General features: G+C 40.2%; 1 protein-coding gene across 1 annotated transcript in view; it reads right to left on the bottom strand.

Annotated features, from left to right (window-relative positions):
• Positions 1 to 27500, bottom strand: part of LOC138023367 (uncharacterized) — a 157271-nt gene that overhangs the window by 86256 nt on the left and 43515 nt on the right. The window contains exons 3-5 of the mRNA XM_068870378.1: positions 25465 to 25612; positions 7387 to 7659; positions 6359 to 6532 (exon numbers count right to left, since the gene is read on the bottom strand). Coding sequence (XP_068726479.1) covers positions 6359 to 6532; positions 7387 to 7659; positions 25465 to 25612 — 595 coding nt within the window. The remainder of the gene's footprint in view (positions 1 to 6358; positions 6533 to 7386; positions 7660 to 25464; positions 25613 to 27500) is intronic.

Genomic DNA, 27500 nt, shown 5'->3' with positions numbered 1-27500 from the left:
ACTTGAACAAATTTTGTGAATGGTACACGCCGATCCCAACTAAATTTCCCATTCGGGAGTTTTTGCGTACCATTTGAACAAACCTAGTATCGACCGGTTTCTGCTTGTAAATGGTAAACAACCACTATTATTTATCCACGTAGTCCATTACTGAGTTCCATGACACAAGTAAAGAAAAGAAAACTAGGGTAGTAGAGTGGTGGTGAAACACGAAAGCTCACCTGCTTTTCTTAGCCAAACATTTCTCCCTATTATGCTGAATATCTTAAAGAACCTTTGAAAATCTTTCTATTGAAAGCACTGCTTGTAAAACACTATTTTCAAAGCAAGTATTGTTTAAATTTTGAATCCCTTTTGGCGTCAAACAGTACAAATACTGCATGCAATATATAATTGTACATGTTGTGAGTTAACTAAAACGGAAACGACTACACAGAAACTCGCTAACACAGTGACCGGCTAACAGTACTGATCAGTTCAGGAACACCAAAGCCCGAAATTCCAGCCAAAAATTAAGGCAAAACACATGTCACCAAGTATAATTTCACTTCAAAGTGGTCCCAAATGATCTCTCGTTGTGTTGCGAACATATTTTGTCGATTTTGGGACAACTTTCCCGTCGCCACATTCTTTACGTTTGTAGCCATAAAACAATGTCTATTGCTCTTGAAATACTTGCTTTATGCCACGTTTCACACTTTGAAGCACAATTCTCCAGGATAATGCGGATCCAAATCAGTAGAGAGATTATTCTGTTTCTCGAAGAATGCACAAATAGCGCGGCCCGTCGCCATGTTAACATTACTAGGGCCCAGGTCACGTCCGTGACGAAAGGAGACAGTTACTGAGCTCCGTCCAAAAAGTGGCCCCAAACTGAAATGTCTTCGCTGATGACACCACGCGTACAGGGACCTACTCACATTTGCTCGAAGCAAAAGTGCCCAATCAATCCCACAAGTCAAAAAAACATCCAAGCTGGAAAATACAAAAGATTATGATAGTTCCAGAGCATTTATTGCAAAACCTTGAGAAAGAAATTCGCTTAACATCACCTCCGCAACTCACGACCTTTAGGCTCTTTTTACATATATCGTTTCAAAACAACCTTTTTTTGGATCAAGGTTATTACTGCTACAATGCGGCGTTTGGTTTTTAGGAGAACTATTTCTCACAAATACAACAAACAAATTCTTATCTGCTGCCTTTCCCTTCGAATCTCGAGTACTATGCCCTTATTACATACCTGCCAACTCTCCCACTTTCCGGGAGTTTCCTAGTTGGTCATTAAATCTCCCAGTCTCCTACCCTGCGAGCAGAGTCTCTTTCGATCTTCATTGATAAGTCGGGAAGAGGAAAGCAGACTCTGCTCACGGCCTGCACGTTTCATATCGAGCATGCGTTAACAGTGAATATTGTATTCGATGTCAGTCACGCATGACCAGTGGCCACAAAACGAGAACAAACGGTCGGGATATTTTCGAAACAAACAAGACAAACGTTCGAAATTCGACAGCATATTTTTGTGAATAAAGCGTTTCAAAGGTATGTTGTTTGCTCACTATGTCAATGTTGTGAACCGTTTTCAAATACGATATGAAACCAACTAAATACTCCCGTTTCACAATAAAATGGTCTAAAGCGATTCTCGAAATCCAAATTAAGAAAACCTTGAACTACGTTCAAAATCATAATACTCCCGTCTCATTTGAAAACAATATAGAATTATATAAAATGGTCATTAGTGATTCGGAATTCTGGTTTAAAACCATTGTTGCTAACTTTTTTTCAAGCGTTTTCAAATAAGTTTGTTAGCGTATGCTATAATTGATAAAAGAATCGTGCGTTAAGGAAATAAAATCGTAAACTCGTGTAAAGAAAGGCCACGATTCCCACATTGGATTTAAAACAATAGCGTTGCTATTAAATTATAGTTGAAGCGCGACCAGGCTCAATATTTTGCTCGAAAAGTGTATACATTTTCGCATTCGCCAAACCCCATTTTTCCTTCATTTAGGTGTTTTCGAAAGGGGTCACTTCATTACATGTCCGCTTCATTAAATTTCCTCCTCATCAGAACTCTTTCGTATGGTCTAGGCGAACGTGACTTACTCCTTATTGGTTCGTATAAAGGCATGGAGATGGTTATGAAACTCGACAAGTTCAAAGGGTGCGTTTTTTTTTTTGGGAAAATCCAAAAACGGATTAGTGATCTCCGATCAATGGATTCTTCAGCGTCAAAAAAACGCAAAACTCGAACAAGGATTATTTTCCATGACAACGGAAACCAACAAACCCAGAGTTGCGTGCAATTTGGAAAAAAAAAATGCCTTAACTGGTTTGTTTTGGAGAAATTCCTCAATGAAAATGCCACCAGAAAAAAAATACCTTAGCGATTGATGAAAGGAGTGGAGAAAAGCATGCGTTCTAAGGTACGAATCGATTACAGAGGGTATTTTTTAGATGTGGGAAAGGTGCTAACAATATTATTGCTGTCAAAAACACTTCTAGTGTAATTTTTGATGTGAATTTGCAGGAAACCTAACTATTTTCGATCTATTCGTGTCTTTGATCGCACGGTAAAATCACAGGTAACCCAGGCTCACTGTGTGTAGGTAAATATAGAGAACATATGAGGCGAAGTTTAGGTCTGGAAATTTGCAACAAAATGGAAATAAAAATCGATGAAACTTACCATGTGGTGAGCTGTTGTTTTCTTTAATACGTACACAAAGTTTCGGGAAAAATGGTCCCCGTTCACCTTCCTTCATAGTATAGTGACAAGTTAGGAGACGGAAGCCAGCGTAGGAACTCCGATCGACCCAAAACAAGCACGATTTCTTTCGTGAAAATCGAATCCAGTTGCTAAATAAACACGCCAGGCTCGTGGAACATGAATTTCTCTAAACCATGAATTAACTGAAGCATCCCCAGGTAGCAACGCGAAGCCACCAGACTCCGTAAAACTTGTAAGTTAACCTGCTAAAATGGCGGCCAGAAAGCGTTGTACGCTGTTATGAAAATTAGAGTCCATTCATATGTAAAGTAGAAATAATTACCATCACAAAAACTTTGCACTTAGACTCGCTTTGAAGAGGAGGCAGACATGAACTCGGAAATGGCTTATTGGACACTTCGCGAGTACAACGCTACCTGGTCACTATACTATGAAGGAAGGTGAACGGGGACCATTTTTCCCGAAACTTCGTGTACGTATTAAAGACAACAACAGCTCACCACACGGTAAGTTTTATCGATTTTCATTTCCATTTTCTAGCAAATTTTCAGACCTAAACTTCGTCTCATATGCTCTCTATATTTACCTACACACAGTGAGCCTGGGTTACCTGTGGTAAAATGGTGCGAGAAAAAAAATTCAGCGGTAGCTGTTGTGTATCATTTTTCATAGAAAACCGCTTGTCAAAAGTACTTTTTTCAAATCCTTTCCCAAAAAAAGCGCTGAAGTGGTGAATCTCAAAAACCCAGATTTAGATTTGATCCGAAGTATCCTCCTCGAGTATGGATTTTTGATTTCCCCCAAAAAACGCAAAATCCGTTTTTGGATTCAAGAATCCTTTTTCGGGTTTTCCGAAAAAAACGCACCCTTAGTTTCATATTTTTGTCCGTATTTTTAGCCTTGACCCTGCACAAAACACACCTTTTTTCGAGAAGATAACCAATCAAATCCTTCGATTAAATTATGCGCAACTAATTTGCAAACCCGTGCGAAGCAAAAACAAAAGATTGTGCAGGGTCACGGTCAATTCAACATCAATTGCGACATTGTTCTTGTTTTTGAAGGTTTAAAGGTGTCTTAACAAGTCCCTTAATTAACTGTGATCTAAACACGGCCCTGCTTCTTATTGGTCTTTCTAAACGTGGTCCTAGTTCATCCGATTGTTGCCAAGCAGTCCAAGACCACCTAGAATAAATGTGTAGCAAGTTTCTCTCCGGGAACCGGGGTAGGTCACTCGGACACCCACACGTTCCCACTTGTAAAATTAGGGTTTGTCAATAAACTTTCATTTTGCGTGATGTTGGCCTGATTTCCGGTTTGCGTGACATTTGCAGCGGACTTCCGGTGCTACGCCCATTTATGGACTCCTGCTGCTCATTAGTATGGACCGCTTCCCACCAAAACAAAATGGCGGATGTTAATGAGGTTCCAGCCTCATTTGCATCAAATCCGCCATTTTTAATAAGGTTCCATTCCCATGGAAACTCTATAATTTCCAATATGCAAATTTTATGCAAATGATATGCAGCCGGTAAGCGAGGAAAACTACTTACCACAAACATAAGATCAAATAAGGGATGGACATGAACACTGAATGCTGAAATTTCCACTACCACTGCAATCACTAGGCCTTGCTAGAACAGATCACAACTGTTCATGCTATACTCTTATTATTATTACGGCATACGTTATGGCCAACCACGAAAGACCCTTCTGTAAAAAATGTCGCGATCTTGATCAGCGCGCCATTTGAACCTATTTTCGCAGTGGTTTTTTCGGATTTGGTGATCCCAATCTCGAACCCATAGTCCTCGAGCCTTTTGGTCAGCGGGTGAGCCCCCGGAGAGACTCTGGGATGATAGACTTAAACATTTCTTTTATTGGACGCTTGCATAACAATGACTGTCCGACAGGAAGTCGGTAAGTAATATAACGAAGTACCACACAGGAAGCTCCAGAATTTGGAGGGAGATTCCAAATCTAAAACTAGTTTCAGTGCTGTTTGTTTTTTTTTTTACCGTCGCTGTCTTCCCCTTACTTAAAGCACCTCGAGACTTAAAGCATCTCAGAAATATATAAACCACAAAAATAATTAACAATTAAACGTCGGGGTTTGAATTGTCTACAGCCGCTGTTACACGTTGAAACTTTTGGCTGAAACTTGTGTGCAACGGCGTTGCGAAACGTGTTTCAGCAGGCATTGCACCTTGCAACATGGTCGGTTTTCGTGAAACTTTTTGAATTTCCGTTGCGAGACAAGTTTTACGAAAAGTAGAACCGCTTTCTGCTTCTGCAAGGGTCGCAGCAATTGCAGTGGTGATAAAAACAGGAGTTTCACCATGTAACACACTTCGTGAAACTGGTCTCACTCATGATCAGTCTTGTTACGCTACGCTGCGTAAGCCAATCAGAAACCGGCTAAGGCCACGTAAACAACAGTTCAAGACCAGTTTCAACGTTTCCGAACGAGTTTCGTCCTTTTATATTACACGGTGCAAAGTCTGCTGAAACTTTTTTCGCAGCGCCGTTGCACATAAGTTTCAGCTAAAAGTTTCAACGTGTAACAGCGGCCTTAAGCAGCTGCTAAACAAGTTTGGACTAATAAATAGCAACCGTTTATAGCACGGGAATTTTGGAATTTTCCCACGCTGCTAAAAACTGATTCCCGTAACTGTTGCAAACGTACCTTGGGGAAACATTACATCAGTCTCTTTTGGAAGATTTCCGTGGAAAAAGGTCTTGTCGAAGCAATTCAGAATAACGGAAACATAAAATTGTGGTAGAAGAGGACATTGGTGTCGTTTCCACAAAAATTTGTCGATCGTGCTGCTTGCACGATGGTATTCTTCACGATGGAATCCACGCTGAAACACTAAGATACACTTAAGCGAAAGCGTCAGAAGTTTCATGTTCATTCCCTTTTATAGCTACCCCGCGAGCAGTTAGTTTCTCCTACGCTTCCCGACAGAGAAACCACTGCGAGCTACCCTTAGATTTCCCATCGAGGATGTGCGAACTACGTCATACTCCACGTGATGCGTTTCGTTTATTTCGTGGAAAAATATGAAATTATTAGACAGCGGGCTCGCCCAAACACAGCAGCTACGTAGCTGAACGCTTGCGCAAGCACCAAAACAAGTTTAATAACTCGTTTTACCAGTTCAAATTCAATTTATTAGTCCTTGGCGCTAGACGGCGGCTCAATCAAAGAAACTAAAGGTTGTTTGCAGTGGTTTCTCTTTCGGGAAGCGTAGGAAAAAACAACTGCTCGCAGGGTATTTTACAGCAAGCCAATGATCATTTCTCCAGTTTTTTTTATGGTGTTTAAATCTAAAGTTTTTGTTTCTCGAACACTTTCAACCCCCCATTTGTTTCCTGCTGTTTACTGCTTCCGTTTAAACTTAAGCATGCGCAATAAGACCGGAACAACACGTTTTCCGGGAAAATGGAGTCCGTTATCTCTCCAGGTCTCACCCGCTGACCAAAAAGCCTGAGGACTTTGGGTACGTGGCTTTCCCGAATCGATCAGATGCAGGGTAGAAGTGTGTCAGCCATACACTGGAATAAAAAAAGATAATGCTGTGTACACCAGTTCTACTACAGCTTTACTTAACACTGAAGCACCTTTTGAAAAGATTTCAACCTCACAGAGCTGTAGGAACTGCCTTCTGGTTGTGAGTATACCAACATATCTGCCACTCCTTGGCGGATTCATGTGACACACAAGTGATGTTTCCAGTTCAAATGAACCATTCCAACGCGCACAAACTGGATTATTTGTTACATTGAAGCTGTCGCCTGCAATTCAAGTGAAAAAAGCCCTTTATTTTCGTTTTTCTGGGTTAATTTGTTGAACTAGCTATAGCAAGCTGACGTTTTGAAAACTAGCCCTTTGTCCAAATGAGTATAGGCTAAACTTAAAGTGCCACTGTGACCAAAAAATCAATTTTTATTTTTCTTTAGGTTTCATACTTTTCCCAGTGAGGTCAAGAAACTAAGTTTGTTGGACACGCAAGAAAACATGACACCAAGCTATCCCATTTTCACCAACTGCACAATCCAGTGCAAATGCTGTTTGAAACGCCCAAACTTTAAAAAGAACAATTTTTTTTTAAGGAAATTGTCACTTCTTTTATAGATTAAAGACATATTCTTTTTCACTTCGTTTTTATCGATAGTCAGTTCTTTTGAAAGGAGATCAAACGTTCTGGGCATTTTTCACACCAATTTCAGTGTACTTGTTTTTCAAGGTGGTGTGTTTTCAATTAGGTAATAAAAATGTTTACTTGCTTTTGTTTCCCATGATGAGAATTACGAATTTAATCACTTAAGCGGCTTTTCGTGTTGATATGTTGGGAAGTTCAAGGCGCACACAAGATGCTAGAGTTGCTCTCGACTATCGCTTCGAGCACCTCTTACGCCTCTATCGTGCTCTCATAATTTCCACAACTCCATATACGCACACTAACCACGAACCAATTCTTAATTGGAGCACACACAAAAACTTTTGAAATCTGTAAATCTTTACAATAAATAACAAAACATATAACTTATGGTTCTCTTGGAATCAAGCTTGAAAAGTCTCTTGTTCTTAAATTTATGGCTCAGTTCACTATTTTTCAACAGCAGATTTCTGCAAGTGTTTCTCTCACCCAATGTTATATTGTAGACTTGATTCCCTGTAACATTTGACCCGTCAGACAAGGAGGGCGAATTCCCAGTGACGATGCGCACTTCAAAGACCTGGACAGGACTGCTCAAATCCACTCGCCACCAGCTTGGATCATCTTCTAAAGTACGTGAGCAGTGTCCATTCTTAAATTCCTGGTCAGGATTCCCATCAACTGCTTTGTCTGATGTGCCACTAGAGTAATCGTCACTGTATATGGAGGATTGGGTGGTGCTCTTCCCCACCACAATGTTCTCTACGATAGGAATTCGAACAGAATCATGCTATTACCACATCATACTCATCATCCTTATCGTTATCGTTATAGTGTTCATCATCAATACCATGAGGACACGTAAATAATTAAAAGTAAGGAAGGTTAACCAGAGTCCATCTCGGCTACTTAAAGATGGAGCCCATGTTCTTGCTACCCCACACTCCATAATCTTTAATTTGACTATTCAACAAACTGTGATCCTTGCAGCATGGTAAAAAAGTGAAGGTGACCCCTTTTCACAAGTCACGTGCAAAAGACGATCCCAAAAATTACCGCCCCGTATCCGGACTAACTGTGCCAAGCAAATCGCAGGCGACCTTGACGAACACAAATTTGTCTGCAAGTCACTGTTCTGGTTTAGAGGAAAGCTAAGCACTCAACCACGAACTGTGCGTGCAAAAAGGTGGTAAGTAGTGTTACTATTATTGGCCGCATTAGAGGTTTCGTCGAAAAAGAGATATATACACCTGTTTACAACAAAATAGCTCATACATTATTATCACATGGAGTGGTCTGTTACAACAAGACCAGGATGGACCACAGCACCTACAACATGGATCTGCCTTGATAATTACGTGCTGCTTGCGCGTTCTCGGAAGCAACGGATGTGTCTTTCCCTTTTTGTCGAAATGCATTACCTCCTAGCTATATCTCACCGTATTTTAAAGGGTTTTCTGACATTTATTTTTTATTTTTAAAAGTATTAGTATGCTAAATTTAACCAATCATAACGCAAGCCCTATGGCCATGAGTAACTGAAAAAAGTTCTATATAATATAGCTTACACTATCAACTGGCCAATGCCCCTCTGCATAATAACGACATTCACTATAAACCCTTTACGACTTTATCACAATTCAAAATACAGTTGTTTTTGTTGTTATTATCAAATTAACATAACCGAAAAAAAGCAACCCAACTTTCTCCTCCTCTGAGAGACGATCCCATTTGGCAGGAACAATTCGGAGGAGGAGGAGGAGGCCAGCAAGTCAGTTCTCAGGGCAGAATTTATAGCACAATGAAGAAAGAAGTGACCTATATCTTCAATACTTTATCCACACAAGCAGACAGGAGAAAATTTTACCGCAATTCTATATGAGTAATAGTTCAAGGCACAAGCGTCCAAACGCATACATGTATGAATGGACAGCTCCCTCTTTAATGTTCCTATACTGTCGCGTGACCTAAGTTGAGCATAATATTGTTCCATTTTTTGGTTGTTGATGGAGAAAAGGATAGTTTGAGACGTTTTGTACGAGCTGGAAAGATAGTGAAATTCAGAGCAGACCTTAAGGAAAGTTGAGTTCGCTCGCAAACTATTGTAGGCGATAGATCTACTTGGTAGGAAGGAGTGAGATTATGAACAATCTTATAATAAAGTAATGATTTGTGAATCAAACGCCTAACCCTATTGTGCTTTTCATAGCATCTGTTACAATTTTATTAGGTTCATATTGGACAAATTCGATAAGGTCGCTCTAAAGTCCTGGCCAAAGTATCGAACAAAGTTGGAGTCAACGCTCCAACTTTATTCTATTCGACATTGTTCGACTGAATGAACGAAATGATATATGAAATGAATCATAGACATATACTAAAAGGCGGATATCAAATCAAGTAACGCTATGATCCTCGCAGTTATGGACGAAATTTCATCAATTGCGAAGAGAAGCCTGAAAAATTCAGGACTTCAACGGGGTTTGAACCCGTGACCTCGCGATACCGGTGTGACGCTATCGCGACTGTTTGGCCGCCCATGTTGGAAGATGTTCTTCCAACATTTTTTGTCTGATCAAGGGTTGGATTGAGTTTGCTTTGATCAACATTACGCCTAACAATTCTGCTCGACGCAACAATAGGGCCGTTTATACGAGAGAAAATAAGCCGCGGCTTACATAAGACGCGATCACCCTGTATAAATGGTACAAAATCTGCGTTCACAGCTTTCTCAAGCCATGGCTTATCCTGGCCTGGGAGTTTATACTCCTATAAATAGTTCCTCTCGCGTATTATGTACGGTGCGGCCAGAGTAAGCCGCGGCTTATTTTCTCTCGTATAAACGGCCCTAATGTTGCAGTGTTTTGCCGCTCTTGCAATAAAGTTGGCTGAATCAAGTCACGTCCGCGCTCTTAGCGAATCAGCAATCGTTATCTCATTTTCAAGTCTTCTAGCATGATTTGCAACAAAGATAGCGAGCAAGGTTGGTCATTGATGAACAGCCAGAAACCTTAAACAACGAGAATGACATAAGGCCATTTCTGAGGGACACTTTTAGTCCCCTTTATCATGATTGCTCTCTGGGGAGCGTTTAAAATTTCTGCAAGTTGATCCGTTCTCATTCTCATCAGCTCCTAAGGACGGATCTTGCAGTGAACATGCCTTTTTCTGCACGTTCTCTTAATCGTTTTTTTTTTTTTTTTTGGTCGTCTGAATCGGTCATATCCTTCCTCCAACAGTTTAACCAGCACAAACGCTACGAGGGATTCTCGTTACAGAGTTAACGCCAACTTGAACTTGAATCAGTTTCGTCAAGCAATGTTGGATGGTGTTTAGGCACTACCTCAACATTTACATCCAACAATGTGGCATGTTGGATCCAACTTGGTTCGATAGTTTGGCCAGGGCTTAAGAATATAAACACCCGTGCCAAATTTCGTCCCCATATTCCATAATGGCCTTGTGAGCGATTTGTATAATTTATGTAGCGCAAGCCTGGGTTGCTCGAAGCGTGGTTAGCGCTAATCAGCGTTAAATACTATGGAAACCTATAGGTTTTGATACCTCGTAACCAACGGTTAGCGCTAACCAGGTTTCGAGCAACCGGCCCCAGATCTCTGAACTCTGAAATTAATCCCTTAGAGTAAATTTAATCGCTTGCTGGCTTTCTGGTAAACATTAAAGGTTGAGATAGTTACGAAGTGATTACAATAACGCGAATTTATATTTTGAAATGACGTTCTCGTTGCTGTCGCCGTCGTCGTTGCTTAAGTTCTTATTAATTTCGCGGAAACTTCCGCGCATTTTTTGGCGTAGTCACCATAATTTAGAAGTTTTTATTTAATTTTTTGAAAAACGCGCCAAAAAGGGCTTGCCGTCCCGGTTTTTTCTTGCCATATGAGCCGGGAGTAGAATGTAATGCAGAGTACTTGCAAAAGCCCACTTTCGGTATATTAAAATTAGGTCCTAAACAAAAGGCATCATCTCGAGGCTCTGGGGAATAAACTCATTTGTATTTATTCCCCAGAGCCTCGAGATGATGTCGTTTCGTTAGGACTGAATTTTAATCTATCGAAATTAGGCTATTTTAATTTGTTTTGCGCATACAATTTTAATCAGCCAGTGGAGAAAACAAAAAAACTTTTAGATGCGACCAGATTCTTTCGTTTCGCCGACGACGTGACCAAAAGAAACAGAGGGCTCTGGCGACGAGAATGGTATTCTAATCACTTGATGCGATCTGGTACATTCCATCCAGCGTTAAAATAGTGCATCAAAATGGCTTCCCTGAGACGTATTGACAGGATCGTAGTGAGCATTGAAATCACCAAGAAGTACGAGGGCATTTTGGGGATTAGACAAAGCCCTATCAACGCTACATTGCAAATTCGTAAGAAAATTAATGTTGGCTTGAGCATTTACACAAGGTGGACCCCAACAGACATCACAAAAAAAAGTACGTGCATTAAATCTTTATTTCTATCCATAACAGTTCAAGCCCATTGACTTCTAAACAAATGGGATGACACTGAGAAAGCAACACCTCCGTGCCGCCTCCCATCCCCTACGTATCCAAGCGCATAATAGGACAACAGCCTGGAATGTCAAAAGAATCGCTTGAAAGTAAATAAATTAACCATGTCTCAGAGATACTAAAGGTATGAAGTTTCTGTTTCAAATTATTGAGACAAGCTCATCAAATTAATCGGCTATGTTTAAACCCCGAACATTAGCGTGGCCACTCAAAAATGAAGAACTAGGGTTAGGTCTAGGATTATGAGGCTCATTATCACCGCCTAACAACAAAAAGGTAAAAATTATAACTGAGATATGACTGGTAATAAAAATAAAATATAAGAGAGGAAAAGCAAATACATTTAATTAAAGAGCAATCGTTAAAAAAGCCTATTGCCGCCCTATAAACTTCTAAGGTAACCCCCATTATATATATTAGCGAATAGAAGAAATAGAAAATAGCTCACTTCCTGCGGCTGCTCAAGTGTATAGAGAAATTATGAGTGCAAGAAAAATGACGAAAACATATCAGAACAGGGACCATATTTTATAAACTGTGCAACTGCCAAGGCTTGGGGTTCCAAAATACCATAAAACCAATGAGACTGAATTTGCTAAACTTCATTTAGCGGGCATGTGGGTAGACCGGTAACCTTGTTTTATCTTCCGACGGGATGTATGGACGAACGCGTCCATCAACATTGAGAAATACTTTACCGTCGATCATCCACACCGGAGTATCTTTATGCTCATTTCTTACCATCTGTAAAAGGTTTCGGTTAACAAAAGTATGGTCTTCGTAAACTGTGAAACCATCCCCTCCAGCGCCGCTTTCTTGGCCCTCAAAACCCTTAATTCTTGAACTTCACTATGATCGCACGGCTGCCATCTTGTCTTTTCCGTCTAACCCTGTGGGCTCTATCAATCTCCCCTGCGTCAAATTCTAAATCCATCTCTCAAAGAAAGAACTCTAAACCTTTCTTAGGGCAGTCTTTGTTATCTCCCTCCCGAACTCCATAGATACGTACACTTTCCCTTCGGTGGACTTGCCACAAGTCGACCTCACGATAACCCCAGAAGAAAATGTTTCAGCGAGCGAATCGTGATTTTTCGTACGCGAAGTGAATAAGCCAGCGACGAAGTCGCGAGAGGTCGACTTGTCTCTCTTGCAAAGCTTTCATTTGCGTCTCGCGCCAAAAAGGGGATGACGTCATTTGCAAGCCCTGAACTTGATGGCGCAATCCGACGAAAACAGTCGAACATGTTTGTTTCTACGAAACCGAAAGAGGAAATTTGTTAACTTTGTGCTAAAGGTATCAGAAACAAAGATGAAATAAAACGAAAGCTTTTTTTCAATCTCGAGTCGCCGCTTGGAAAGGAGATCTCCAGTGGTATTTTCTGGACCAACACTTGTGCCGTGATTTGTGCTGATAGAAACGAAAGACTAATATATTCGAAAGATTAGCAAGTAAGGGAAAGCTTCGAATCGTCAAGAAAGTCAATTGATTTCACTCATGAAAAATCAGGTACGCTTCAGGTGTAGGAGACGTACTAGACCGGGATTAAAAGATACATCTTAGTCAAACTTAACCTTACCATTTAGCGATGCAATGACTCTCGCCGATGAATACTCATGCATTTTAAAATTTTTTGTTCCATTCGACGAAAAATGTGTTGATAGTCGTTGAAAATCGCCTCGGGACTTCCAGACACCCGTTTATACTTAAGATTTTAAATGTGTTGTCTCCTAAATAGCGACCGGCTAGAGACCAAATGTTTCGTGAGTGAAATCAGTGGAAGAATTACGAAGACGACAGCATTGCCACCCGCTCCAAGTAAACGACCAAAAGCGTACGGGACTAGTTCAAAGGTCAGACTTCTCCCAGCTCCGGTTGGAGAAGACACAAACAGATCTATGCAAGACAGATATTCTTCAATTATATTCCTCTGATGGTCGCGTAATTTGGAATATCCGGTGGCCTTAGTGGCATGTTTGAAAATCACGCTTCATTGCGTGTGGCAAATTTTGATTGACAACTCTATCCCCTGGGGTCCACGAGGACTACTCTGATTGGCCTAGCTCAGCGACCCGTTTTTGGGTCGCTAAATTGGCACCAATCAAGTATGAAAAGTCCTTCCTTCCGCGCGTATCTGGACGAAGGACTTTTCGAAAGTCTATCCCTTCGAGAATACTGCTCGTTGTTGTTTTGTTTAAGTCATTCCTCACTGGAACATTGGAACCCACAAATGACCAGCTCCCAACGTCAGTGGCTTCATAGCTCAGTTGGTTAGAGCGTCGCACCGGTATCGCAAGGTCACGGGTTCAAACCCCGTTGAAGTCCTGAATTTTTCAGGCTTCTTTACGCAATTGCAAAAATTGCGTTCATAACTGCGAGGATCATAGCTTCACTTGATTTCATATCCGCAGTTCATATGTGATCCATTTCATATATCATTTCATCGCTGATTCTTTCCTCACGGGAACATTGGAAACCACAAATGACCAGCTCCCAACGTCAGTGGCTTCATAGCTCAGTTGGTTAGAGCGTCGCACCGGTATAGCGAGGTCACGGGTTCAAACCCCGTTGAAGTCCTGAATTTTTCAGGCTTCTTTACGCAATTGCAAAAATTTGCGTTCATAACTGCGAGAATCATGGCTTCACTTGACATTCTTCTATACTGATCATTCCACGCCCCCTCTCTGATTTTTTTTTAAGTACAGCCGATCTACATCAGCTTGCACCCATCAATGGCTGTGTGTAGATGGCCACGTTTGTAGCCAACAGCTACCTGCATCGCACAGGTTATATTGAAATTGGTACACAACGCACTGTTGGTTAACCAGCTGTGGGTGGTCTCACATTCTTGGAGGTCTTGGCCAATTTTTCGACTGACAAAGACGGGTTGGACTGTAGTTTGGAGCTTGAGACTTAGATCTTTCAACTGAATCTTAACAAAGTTAGCAGAATCCTGGTCCTTAAATGGTATGACTACCCGAGTCACGTCATTTCCCACCCTTTCTACCGATGCCTGCGATGGATGCTGGTCAATAACTCATGAGTTGACAAAGGGATTAATGGTAGAGTTGATAAGGTGTTGGGGGTACTTCAAACGTGAGAACAGGGACTTTAAGCGTTCACACTCCTCCGAGAAATAGGTTCAAGATGAGGACAAACGGTACGCGCGATTAAGCATAGTTGTTAAGAAGCTTCGTTTGTATTGGTTGTCGACGTGTCTATGATAGTGGAGAAGTAAACCAGTACTGGTAGGCTTCACGTAGACCTTAATCTCGATCTAAACATCTCTTAAGTTGACCTTGTTGATCTCTTGAGCGTGGCCACCAAGGGACAGTTGTTCCAGTTTAATGGTGCATTGTATGAGCAAATCGACTGAATAGCCATGGGGTCCCCCCTCGGGTCTTTGCTTGCTAACGTTTTTATGTCATCATTGGACGAAAGGAAAGCTCCCTGCTTATTACCGCAGATACGTCGACGACACTCTCACTGTTATGCGTGATATAACTACAGCTACGGACTTCCTAAACACCTTCAACCACGCCCATCCTGCTGTCAGTTTTAGGCGTTTCCAGCAACGTTTCGGCAACTTTTTAGCAACTTTTTTGTCAGAGAGCAATTTCTAGCAACTTTTCGGAAAACTAGCACTTTTTGGTAACTTTTGGGCTTTTATGAACCAAAATGCTGAATAACCCCCCTTTTTAAAGGAGCATGGTCACGACTAGCGCATGCGCATCGAGTCGCGATCGATTTTGAAAAGTTTTAGCCTAAATTTTTCAATCACCGTCGAAGAGAAGATTTCTTCAATATACATCGGATTGCATCCTCGCCATCCTCCGTTGATAAGCTCTGGTATTTGTTTCTGAAGTTGTTTGAAGTGTACAGATACTATCGCTTGTGATAGTTTTGAAAGGCTGGGATTTTTACGGGCTTATTGCTCAGTTATTTGAAGTGCTGTTGGACATGTCAACCCGTGGCGGCCATCGTGCCGGCAGTGGACGGAAAAAAATTCACGCAAGTAAAGCTGCTGCTGTTCAACACTGGCAGAGAGGCCATCGACGAATTTGGGTCGACAATACTTTCTATACGTCTTGGGTTTCTGCACGGCTGAAGTGCGGCTATAAGAGCGATTGCGAGTTCATTGCTCACCTTCTTGGATTTATTTTTGGTGTTATGCTGAAAGATTTTAACCTTGTAATTATACTTTGACATTTATAAGGGGTAATGAGGAGGATGAACGGGTTGTTAGGAAACGAAAGGGAACAGAAGATAAATATTTGTCAAAACGCCGACGCCATTTTGAAGGTGCGAGAAACTGTTTCTCTTTTGTTTTCTTCGTGTTACATACGGCTCTGGAAGCTTACACCCCCGTTGCAGCTCTTATAATCTTTCAATTTAACTGTTCACACTTTTATGACAATCTTATTTGCTTATATATCAATTTTATTTTCGATATTTCTTGTACACTGTTCCATTCGAGCTGTGTCATGATCACAAGTAATTAATTTTTATATAATCTCTTTTCTGTTTCTTCCCAAAATAGGACCACTTTTAACCTCGACACCAGCCAAGCAGACTGGGCAGTCTGCTGGAAATATGAGTGCATCCTCCCTGAGTGTTTTAGATAATTCAAAGTTAGTCTTATTCAGTATGTCTTTTCCCATCCATGTACATGTAGCCAAGTTTATGTTTGCATTGTTGACACTTCTCTCAAACATTTCAATGTGGAAATAATTGCTTTCATGCCTTGAAATCAGGGCAACTGTGGGGTTTACTTTGAAATGAATAACATCTTTATTTATTTGCTGCCTTTGTACACAGATAGTTTAGGGAATAAGATTCACATGATTATATAAGTTATCTTCCCAAAAAGCTAAAAGACAAGTACATGTATATGATCTGCCCAATCATAGTGAAATTCATGTTTACTTGTTGTACATGCAGTATCATTTGAAATAGCTGTTGTGGTTTTAGTATTTTATGTATTCAAATCAGTTTTATTTGTATTTTTGTTTTTTCTGAAATGCATTTATCATCATTTGAAAAAAGGTTATAAAATCAAACTTGTTTGAAACATTTCACACCTGTCCAACAGTAGATTTTGACGAGAACATAGCTATAGTTGATGGATAATATATTTTACAAGTTTTTAACATGTACTTAGGCATTTATGTGATGTAAGGTTGATTTCAAAATGCTGCTTTTGTCAAAATGCTTCAGTTTCAACTGCTAGCTGTATAGTGTTTTGCATAGTTTGTTAAACTATAATTTCTCTTGTGTTGCAGATGTCACAGGAGTTTCTGAATTGTCTTCAAACCACACATCGTATATAATTCAAGACAATTCCGTTATAATTGTTCAAGCTGATGAGAAGTATGAGTGCTCAGATGAAGAAAGCACAGCAGGCAGTGATTTAGGCAGTGACACTGAAGCTTCTGGCAAGTATTGGTGCTATATTAATACCTTCTTAAACTGAAACCAATAGTACAGCCACTTACTACTACTTGCAATGCAATGCTGCAGCTACTTTTTAAAGGGTGCTGTGATTACAGTACTTGCAACTACTACATCCATTTTCCAGTACTACCTATTTTAACCTAATTACAGAAATTTTCAGCTTACTGCATGGCTGTTATTATTACTTGCAAATTAATAATAATAAATTCCTTCCATGTAAGCTTTTGAGCTATATTTTTGGATATTAAGCAATTTCTTTCTTGTACAGTAGGTGGCAAGGAACTGTCAATGATGCTATTAGAGACCTGGACGAGGACTTGGCAGCAGATGCCAGTGAAAGCGAAAGTTCAGAAATGAATGAGGTAAGGCTTGGTTCACTCCTTCATAAGGACATGAGCCATTAAATTTTGTCCTCCATTGAAAACTAGGTAATCTATTCAAAACTCTTGAGGTGGTATATCGTAATAAAAGACTGTAGTCTGACCCTGATTTTAAAAGCTATATTTTTAATTTTACAGGATCTTAAGGGCCTGTGAGAGTTGTGTTTTTACCTTTTTGTTTTTTGTGTCTACATGTACATGTACATTCAAGCTTGTGCATTGATAACCTTGTAATTTTTGTTGGTCCTTCTTTCATTCCCTGCACAGTATTTCTATGGATGATGTTAGCAGTGACGAAGATAAAATTGGCACTGATTTTGATGGTGACTGTCATGATGGCAAGTATCAAGATGATGATAGTGATGGTATTGACAATGGAGGAGACAATATTATGTTGGAAATGCAAGTGGAAAAACAGCATGGACAGGCCATGCCAGGTTTCCAGCAACCAGTAGGCATTTGTCAACAACAAGGTTCATCCTTCTCCCCAGCCCACCAAGTGAGTCAAACACAAGGTGCTGGGCCCCCTGCTGCCTTTAGTGCCTTGTCGGCAACCACTTTGCAGCAACAAGCCACAGTTTCTACGCCTCCACAGCCAGGTCCATCACAGCAACATGCTCCAAATCAAGATGCTCGATCCTCTGCGGCTATTGAAGACACGTCTAAACTTGTACCTGCTCTGTCTAGGCTAGGTGAGCGAAAAGACTATGAAAAGGAACTTTCCCTGATTAATGCCACGAAGATCATTTGTTCCCTTGACTTACTTTTAGAAGTCTTTAAAAAATGTCAGCAATCTGGTTGCAAGAATGTCACAAAAGTGAAATATCACTTGGTGGGTCCCTCAGTGGTATTAAACTGGAAATGTGCTGCTGGACATAAAGGGAGATTTTGCTCCTCAAAAGATGTCAATGAAATCAAAGCAAACAACCTTCAAACAGCAATTAAGCAAAGTTGCCAGGGCTTTTTCCTTCTCGGCGCCCCCCACGGGAAGGGAAAACCCTGGGAACGAGCTTGTTACACTTACTGTCTAATTGAAAATTAAACAAGACTTACCTGTAAGTTGAAGTTTGATGATAATTCTGCCAAATCATTAGTAGTACAGTAGGGTTAACATGAGATGCGCATGCGCCGCCGCAGGTCAGTCTTAAAAGAATTTTGTGATCACTAAAACGCAGCCGAAACGACGTAAGGGGTGGGTGTGAACATATGGGTGCTATGGGCATGTTAACCCTACTGTACTACTAATGATTTGGCAGAATTATCATCAAACTTCAACTTACAGGATAGTCTTGTTTAATTTTCAATTCTACCAAATCATTACGTACATCCGGGTTACCATGAGAGTTTAACGCAGTGAGCACAAAATGAGAAAACACCCAAACAACTTCACACGCCGACTTTAATTGTAGACTACTTTGCAATACAATTTTGTTGTACAAGGCATTAACCTAAGTGAGAACTGCCAAATTCATCTGGTTTGTTACAGCAACCGGCTTGTTGTAAAACTTCCGAAAAGTGGACTCAACAGTCCAACCGGCTGTAGCTAGAATCACATCAGTGGAAACTGACATAAGAGCTTTACTCGTTGAAGCACACCTAGTGCTATGACCAGAAAATATTTCTGTATCAACCCCTGCTTGTCCAAACAAAGTTTTGATCCAGCGTCCAATAGTAGACGAGGTTACTGCCTTATAGGGCTTAATGTACGAAACAAGCAATTTTGAAGAATTCCTCAGCTTTTCAGTAGCCTGTAGGTAATAATCTAATGTTTCATAAACACACAGTTCCCTTACTGGGTACTTGTAAAGGCGTACATTGCCAAACACTTTGCCAGGTTTGTCCTGCTTAATGTGTTCAGTTAAGGCAAAATTAAAACATGTATCATTCTTCCGCATATATTGCTCTGATGTATCCAAAAAGGTCAAAGTCTGACACCTCTGCCCCGTAGTTAAGGCAATCAACATGACTAATTTCAGGGCGAGTTCCTTCAAATTGATCTCGTGCAGGGGCCAAAATAAACTCAAGTAATCAAGGACATTATCCACGGACCAGATGTTGTTATACTTCGGCACAGGCTTGAGCTTGTTGAACACCCCTCTAAGGTAACGGCAAACAAGGAAATGCTTCCCTACAGGTGTGTGAGATGAAGCATCATTATCACACATATCGATGTTAGAGACTGCAGACCGAGCTGTATTCAACGCAGAATAGCTCAAGCCACTCTTGAAAAGACTGTGCAGAAAAGAGAGTACAGTCGTTACAGTGGGATGCAACAGATCAATCTTTCTTTCACTGCAAAATTGCAACCACTTGTTAATATAAACTTTATATTGTTTCTGAGTGCTGTCTCTCCATGAATGCATGATGATGTCGACAATGTCTGGCGAAATCTCAGACTCTTGCAAGGATCGCCTGTAACTTGCATACCATCAACTGCAGGCGTTGGTGTAGGGGATGAGGACCGTCCAGAGTTGGATGAATAAGGTTCTGAACTGAAGCATTGAATACACGTGGCGTTTCTGTTAGTAGGCTCAGTACAGCCGTAAAATAAGGCTGAGTTGTCCACAAGGGAATTACTAGAATTCCTGATGCCTGGTCGTGAATTATTTTCTGTACACACCTTGAAACAAGGCAAAATGGAGGATAAGCATAGAAGAAAAATTGTGACCAATCAATGGTAAAAGCATCCACAAACTTTGCCATTGGATGTGGTTTCCAGGAAACATAATCCTTTACCTGAGCATTAAGTCTACTAGCAAATAGATCTATATCTGGTTTGCCAAATAAAGCCACTATCCTCTGAAAAATTTGAGCGGAAAGCATCCATTCCAGATCCAAATTCAAATTCCGAGATAACTGATCAGCGTCAATATTGCTTGATCCGGGAATATGGGCTGCTGATAACCAGATATCTTTGTCAATAGCCCAATCCCAAATATCCTTAGCAACGGAGTTACATTCTAAAGATCTACAACCTCCCATAGAATTAATGTAAGACACAGCAGTGTTGTTATCAGACATAACCCGCACATGAATGTTGTTCCTGGCATCAAGTAGGGAAGACAGAGCAAGCTTAACTGCTAATAATTCCAGGTAATTTATGTGCCCGGATAACTCTAACTTAGACCAGATGCCACTAGTGTTATTCCCAGGTTTGATGTGAGCACCCCAACCCATTTGGGATGCATCAGTGTAAACAACTACATCAGGACTACTATGAAAAATTCTTCTTGATGCTGTCAGAATATTTCCAGACCACCAGTGAATCTCTTCCAAACTGTCATGAGACAAGGTCATGAATGAATCAAAATTCCCCTGGTTCAATTTCAAATTTGCTTCTTTGTCAACCTCAATGTGGCGATAATGTAAAGGGCCAAACTCTACGCCTGGAAAGCTGGAGACAAGGGTCCCAAGAAAAGATGCAACTTCACGAATAGTAAACCGTTTATTTGGAAGAGAGAACGTTTGTCACAACTGCAAAATTTTAACAGCTTTCTTGTTAGTCAAAGTAACCAACATGAGAATAGAGTTCAAAATGAACCCTAAAAACTCTAAGATCTGTGTTGGTATGATAACTGACTTTTTTGGATGGATTTTAAAACCCAGACTGACAAAAAGTTGTATAGCACGTAATGTGGCTTCTTCACACTCTGTATAACTATCTTCCAGATAGAAAGAGTCATCAATATAGCCCAGACAGGTGTGGCCAAACTGACTTCTCAAGTAGCTAAAGACCGGTTTTAAAACTTTCGTAAAAATCCTAGGGCTACTAGTCGATCCCATAGGCAGGCTAGTGAAAGCATATAATTGACCCCTCCAAATAAATTTTTAATATTTCTGATGTTCTTCTGCAATAGGGATAGAGTAATATGCATCCTTTAGATCTATAGATGTCATGTAACATCCAGGCCTCATGAGTCTAATAGCTGTCTCTAACGTGTCCATTTCAAAAAGATGGTATGTCACTGACTCATTCAGTTTCTTTAGGTTAAATATAACCCTGTGAGACCCATCTTTCTTAGGCCTTGTAAAAATTGGACATATCACCTGGCCATCCTCATGTGATGATAGCCTTATTATCCCTTTAAGAAGGAATTTTTCTACTTCATTGTCAATGATAGTCTGCTCAATTTCAGTAAAGAACAAAAAGGCCTAGCAACATTAGTGCATATTCCAGGTTCCCGGTCAAATTCAATATGACAGTGAGTAACTGCATCCAAGATAAAAGGATCTGATGTGATAGTCTTCCATACATGAAGACAGTCTCGCAGCCCTCCTGCCTTAAAAGGAATTTGATTTGCAATAATAGTAGTAGCAAAAGTTGTCTGACTTACCTCAGCTGGTGATCCTACTGGGTCTTGGTTGCCGAGGACCTGGGATTCTGCTGGGGCCGAGCATGGCCCCGGCCTTGACCTAAAAAGAATTAGAGGATGCTCTTCCCCTGCCAGTACTCTGACCGAAGCGGCCACGACCACGAACACCTCTAAAGGCGGGGACTTTGTAAGGTTTCATGCGTCTCTTAGGAGTCACTTTATTGCTGAGCTTTTGTGACTTTGTTAACTCTTCCACTTCTTTGTTTAGGTCATCTCCAAACAAGAATGTTGACACAGCAGTAGATGGGTTGCATAAAGGAGCATATTGCTTGTTCAGGTCAGGACGAATGAGATCTCTTCGTTTCAGATTAAGCTCTCTGTTTGCTGACAACAGCAGGACTGCTGTATGGGTCAAAACATTCCTCTGATCCCCATTTGCACTGTTGCACAGCTGAAGTACAGCATATAAACCTGACAACAGCAAAGACTGTGGCTTCTGGAAAGCTGAATCATTGTTTCTGGTCTCCTGTCGTAATTGTTGCCAAACTTGCTTGTTTATCTTGGGTGAGGTACTTGTTCTGTACCTCGGCCAACTTTTCTTTGGTGAGCTTCTCTGTAAGCAGACTCTCCACTATTTCTGCCAAATTTGCATCTATGGCAGGTGAAGTTTCCTCTAGAACGCTAAATTCATCAGCGAGTGATTTAAAGGAACCGCCATCCGAGCCTTCAGCATGGTCTGAGGTTTTTGGCTGGATAAAATCGATTATTTTAGTTGCAACAGTCGTTGCGACAGCTGTATCCGAACACTCAGTGCTCGCCTCACCGGTCTCAGGTACGGTCTCATAATCTTCAAAATCGGCATAAACCTTCTCGATAGAGTCTTGCACGTGAGCCAAAATGTCTCTTTTGGCATCATCTAAAAGTTCGGCAAACATCGCCTTGAAGTCCACGTGCGAAGTACCTCCAGAATTTGCAATTTTCTGAGACTCCTCAGACATCGTCTGAAGAAATTAAGATGGATAAGGAAAACGTCAAGCTTATTGCACTACAAAATGGCGGACTCGTCCGCCACGTGGTATCAAAAACAGTCACAAACTCGTTGAGACTTGTAAAGATACGAGGAAAGGGTATAAACGCGTTACACCACAATTGTTTAAACTCCAGACACGTCCAGAAGTCTTCTCATAAAATTATAATTCGGCACAAGAGCCGAGTCCGCCTGTGACGCGTCACAGAGCACGAAAAAGGAAAAAATCCAGACAATAGCGGCTGGAAAATGTAATGTGGAGCGCGTCCACAGTAAAAGAAAAATAAACGAAAAAGTAACTGTTAACTTACCGTGATAAGCAGCTGCCAACGGCGTAGAAATATCGGAGAAAAATACAGACGACTAAACCCGCGGCGAACGACACATGCACTGACCTGCGGCGGTGCGTGCGCATCTCATGGTAACCCGGATGTACGTAATGATTTGGTAGAAATTTTTGTAACTAGCCACTTAGATTCAACTAAAGGTTGCCTAATTTGTTGTAATTAGTTACTTAGTTGTACCTTAATGTTGATTATAAAACAATTGTTATTAAAATTAGACATGCTGTATTAAAAATATAGAAATATTCGAGCAACTTTACAAAATTTTGAGCAACTTTTGAGCAACTTTATGGCATATTTCTTAGCAATGTTTTAGCTTTTTCGGAGCAGAATCTGGAACCTAGGTTTTACCATGGAGATTGAAAAGGATGAAATGTTTCCCTTTCTCGGGTCCCACCTCCTAAACCGATCACCCCAAATCGAGACTAAGGTCTACGTGAAGCCTACCAGTACTGGTGTACTTCTCCACTACCATAGTCACATCGACAACCGATACAAACGAAGCTTATTAGCAACTATGCTTGACGGCGCGTATCGTTTGTCTTCAGCTTGAGCCTATTCCTCGGAGGAGTGTCAACGCTTAAAGTCCCTGTTCTCACGTTTGAAGTACCCCCAACACCTTATCAACTTTACCATTTATGCATTTGTCAACTCAAGAGTTACTGACCAGCATCCATCGCAAGCATCGGTAGAAATGGCGAGAAATAACGTGAATGGGTAGTCGTACCATTTAAGGACCAGGGCCCAGTTGTTCAAAATCCCATTAACTCTAATCCCAGATAAAAAATGAGCCAAGGGGTTTATTTCACTACTACTAAATGCTGTTCAACGCTGATATTCGCCAAAACGTTACATCAGAAGAAATCAATCTTGAAAAACCAAAATAGGCAAAAGAAACTTTCACCAAAAAGTTGAAAACACGAAATAAAAGTTTACGCTAATCCTGGATTAAGTTAATCGGCTTTCAAACAACCGGGCCCAGGATTCTGCTAACTTTGTTAAGACTCAGTTGAAAGAAAGTCTCAAGCTCCAAACTACAGTCCAACCCATCCTTGTCAGTCGAAAAATTGGCCTTCAAGAATGCAAGACCAAACCACAGCTGGTTAATCAACAGTGCGTTGTGTACCAACTTCGGCAATGCAACCTGTGCGATACAGGTAGCTATGTGGGATACACACGTGGCCATCTACATACACGCGTGGATGGCCACATTAGTACGTCATCTTCTGTGTGCAAGCATTTTGATCAAGACCACGCAAGTGCTGTCCCTGAGGACTTCCTGAGCTGCTTTAAGGAATGAATGGCTTTTTAATACGGGCAACATTCTTCTTGCAACTTGTCCCGCAACAATGTTGCGTTGCAAGTTGAGATGGTTTGTTGAGCCGATTACCACCTTCTTGCGCAACAAATTTTTATCTTGTAAAAAGTACACGTCGCTTTTACTTTTTGCAACATGAAAATTTGTTGTGCAAGAATGTGGTAATACGCGCAACAAACCATCTGAACTTGCAACGCAACATTTTTGCACGACAAGTTGCAAGAAAAGTGTTGCCCGTATTACTGGGCACGGAACAAATTGGACTGTTTCCGTTTAACGAAATGCAATTAAGAACACGGCTGAACGTGCAAACAGATACAATCCGTGCTTAAGTCTTTGGTCGTGTTTTCACGACAGCCGTTGTCTCGCTTAACATTCCTGAAAATGGTTTGTTTGCAGACTTTGTTCAGCGACTTAAAAATAATACTTATTCTCAAAGGTAAGATTCAATGAGGATAGCGCACGTGCCAATGCAATAATAAAAATAATAAAAATAGCACGACTGCTGTATTTCCGATTTGGATAAGCGCAAGCGACTCCTCATTGGTTGAAAGTAATTGCCAACTCCCTTAAGCTACCTGGTTTTTGGTGGCTTAAATTTAATGAGAATTCTATTGAAATTTGCCGACTCACTTAACTATAAGCGAGTTGGGAAAGGAACTGTTTTTTTTTCACGGAATTTTCGGTTGTCACTCGCTAACCGACCTGACAAACCGCTCGTGAAAACACAGCCTTTGTCTAACTCATCTTCACTTATACAAATTTGGAGTATTTTATATCTATCATGAGCTCGCATATTCATTTCCAACTCCTTGATAATGGCTTCATGAGGTAGCCGAAACGTCGGAAATTTAACATTATATCGCTAGTTTTTACATGTCTATTATTAGTATGACAGTATACAAACTTGTGGATGCCCAGACCTATATGGCTTGATTGGGCGGTAAACCGTAACCAATCAATGCATATGAACTAAAAATATAATACATAATAACGCTAAAATGACTAATTCTAACGTATTTGTATAAAAACTGAAAAACTATATGTAAATATGTATCTTTACAAATAAATCATGATAAATACATATGATTAAAATAAATTTAAAATGCCCTCCTTTGATTATTATTATTATTATTATTATTATTATTATTATTATTATTATTATTATTGTTGTTGTTGTTATTAGTTGGTTGGTTTACCTGGTTTTTGCTTCACTCCATACACCTCTGTCCTCATACAAGGAATGCCTTTGAAGTCCTTCACCACAAAACGTAGCCACCTTGTTATTAGTACATTGCTTAGCACATTTTTCTTTGCTGTATTCGCGTCATTATTTCCATCGAAAATCTAAAATGCAGGAAAAAAATACAATATTTCTGCTTTTTGATGGTAATTAAGTTACAGCGGTTTTAAACGTCGAACCTAATACAGTCGCGCCAAATTCAAAAGACGAAACAAATCATCAGCTTAATAGTATTCAAATAATACATTAAATTAATTTATGAATTGAGTTCGGCGCAACAATAGCACGCCGTTTGAAACCAGGTCGTGCTACTGCCGGCCGGCACGGCAAGTCCTGCCGTGCTAAGTAGTCGTGCCGATCCTAAGTTAGCCGTGCCGCGCTTAATGGTTTCAAACGGCGTACCACTGCCGTGCTTAAATCGAAATGACAATTTCATTTGAGTTCGGCACGGCAGTAGCACGACGTTTGGAACAGGCCTTAGTCTACTAATGTCTCTTGAATATATGAATGTTTGTTTCCCACACAATTAATGATATTACAAAGGCAATCAATAATAAGAATAGAGTCATTGATAAAAGAAAGGATGGATATTACAATAATTGTGGCGAGGAGACCCCAAGAAACCACCGGGCTTATAAGAGGGGCCCCGCCTCATATGCTTATTCATTAATCTAAATAATCTCACGCAATGCTTGTGCGGCATAACTATAACTCAAGAAACCCTAACATATTTTTCTTAAAGTTTAGATAACTAGATGATTTAAAAATTGATCGAGGAAGAGAGTTCCAGATTTTTGGACCTTGATAAAGAATTGTAAATTTTTTGATGCTAGTGCAACATGTAGCCGATAATTGTTTGCTGTTTTAGTACTGTAATTGTGCACTTTGTGGCTTGTTTCAAATAAATTCAAAAACATCGGAGGCAACAACTGATATTGTAATAATAAAACATAAACTTAAAAAATTGAAATGAATTTATTGAAAAATGTCCATGATGCCTAGTTTCGCAAATAAAGGAGCAGAATACGCTCAGAAACCTGAATTTGTTATTGCTCGCAGAGCACGCTTTTGCAAGTAGAATATTCTATTTAAATTGGAGACATATGCAGAAGACCAAGTGGAATTACAATAAGTGATGCAAGGATAAATTAGTGAATAGTACAAGGCTAGCTTGGTTCTTGAAGAAAGGTAGAATCGAGATCAAAATATAACACCAACGGATGTTGCGATTTGCTTTCATAAAAAACTTATGTGATGCTTCCAAGTAAGATGCTCATAAAGATAGACACCCAGAAATTTGAATACGTTTGTTTGTTTTAGTAATTGAATTCCAAAGAATATGTTAAAGTCATCATTAGCTATTCTCTGTCTTGGTTTAAAGATAACATAATTAGTCTTTAATATTAACTGAAGCTTGCTACATTTCAACCACATATCATAATTGCGCAGCTTGTCACTTAATACAGATTGTACCCTTTTTGGGTTTGAATGTGAATAAAACATACTGGTGTCATCAGCCAGATCAGCAAAAAGTAAAACCTGAGTTAATTGAGAATAATTTATAATAATATATATAATAAGAAAAATAGTGGACCTCAAATGGAACCTTGATCACATTTAATAGTCTGCTTAGAGGAACATGTAGAATTAAATTGAACAAATTGTTGGCGACAAGAAATTAACTTTTAATCCGCTCCAAAGCCAGACCACGAATTTCATAATGTTCCGACTTGCCAAATAGGATTTGATGGTCAATGGTATAGAGAGATCTAGGAAAACCTCTGCAGTGGTCTCGTGCCGATCAATTGCAGATGAAATTTTGTTAATAAGGTGAATAGATGCTAGAGAAGTAGAGTGGTTTTCAGAAAACCATATTGACAACAGTAGTGTATGTCATATTTTTTAACAAACTCTATTAACCGATTGCACATAACTCTCTCAAAACATTTCGAAAAAGTCCTTTAGTAAACAGGGATTACTTTAGCAATTTTC

Source organism: Montipora capricornis, chromosome 11, assembly GCF_036669925.1.
Source record: "Montipora capricornis isolate CH-2021 chromosome 11, ASM3666992v2, whole genome shotgun sequence".
Taxonomy (NCBI): Eukaryota; Metazoa; Cnidaria; class Anthozoa; order Scleractinia; family Acroporidae; genus Montipora; species Montipora capricornis.
The sequence above is the reverse complement of the archived record's forward strand: the minus strand, read 5'-3'. Positions and strand labels throughout refer to the sequence as shown.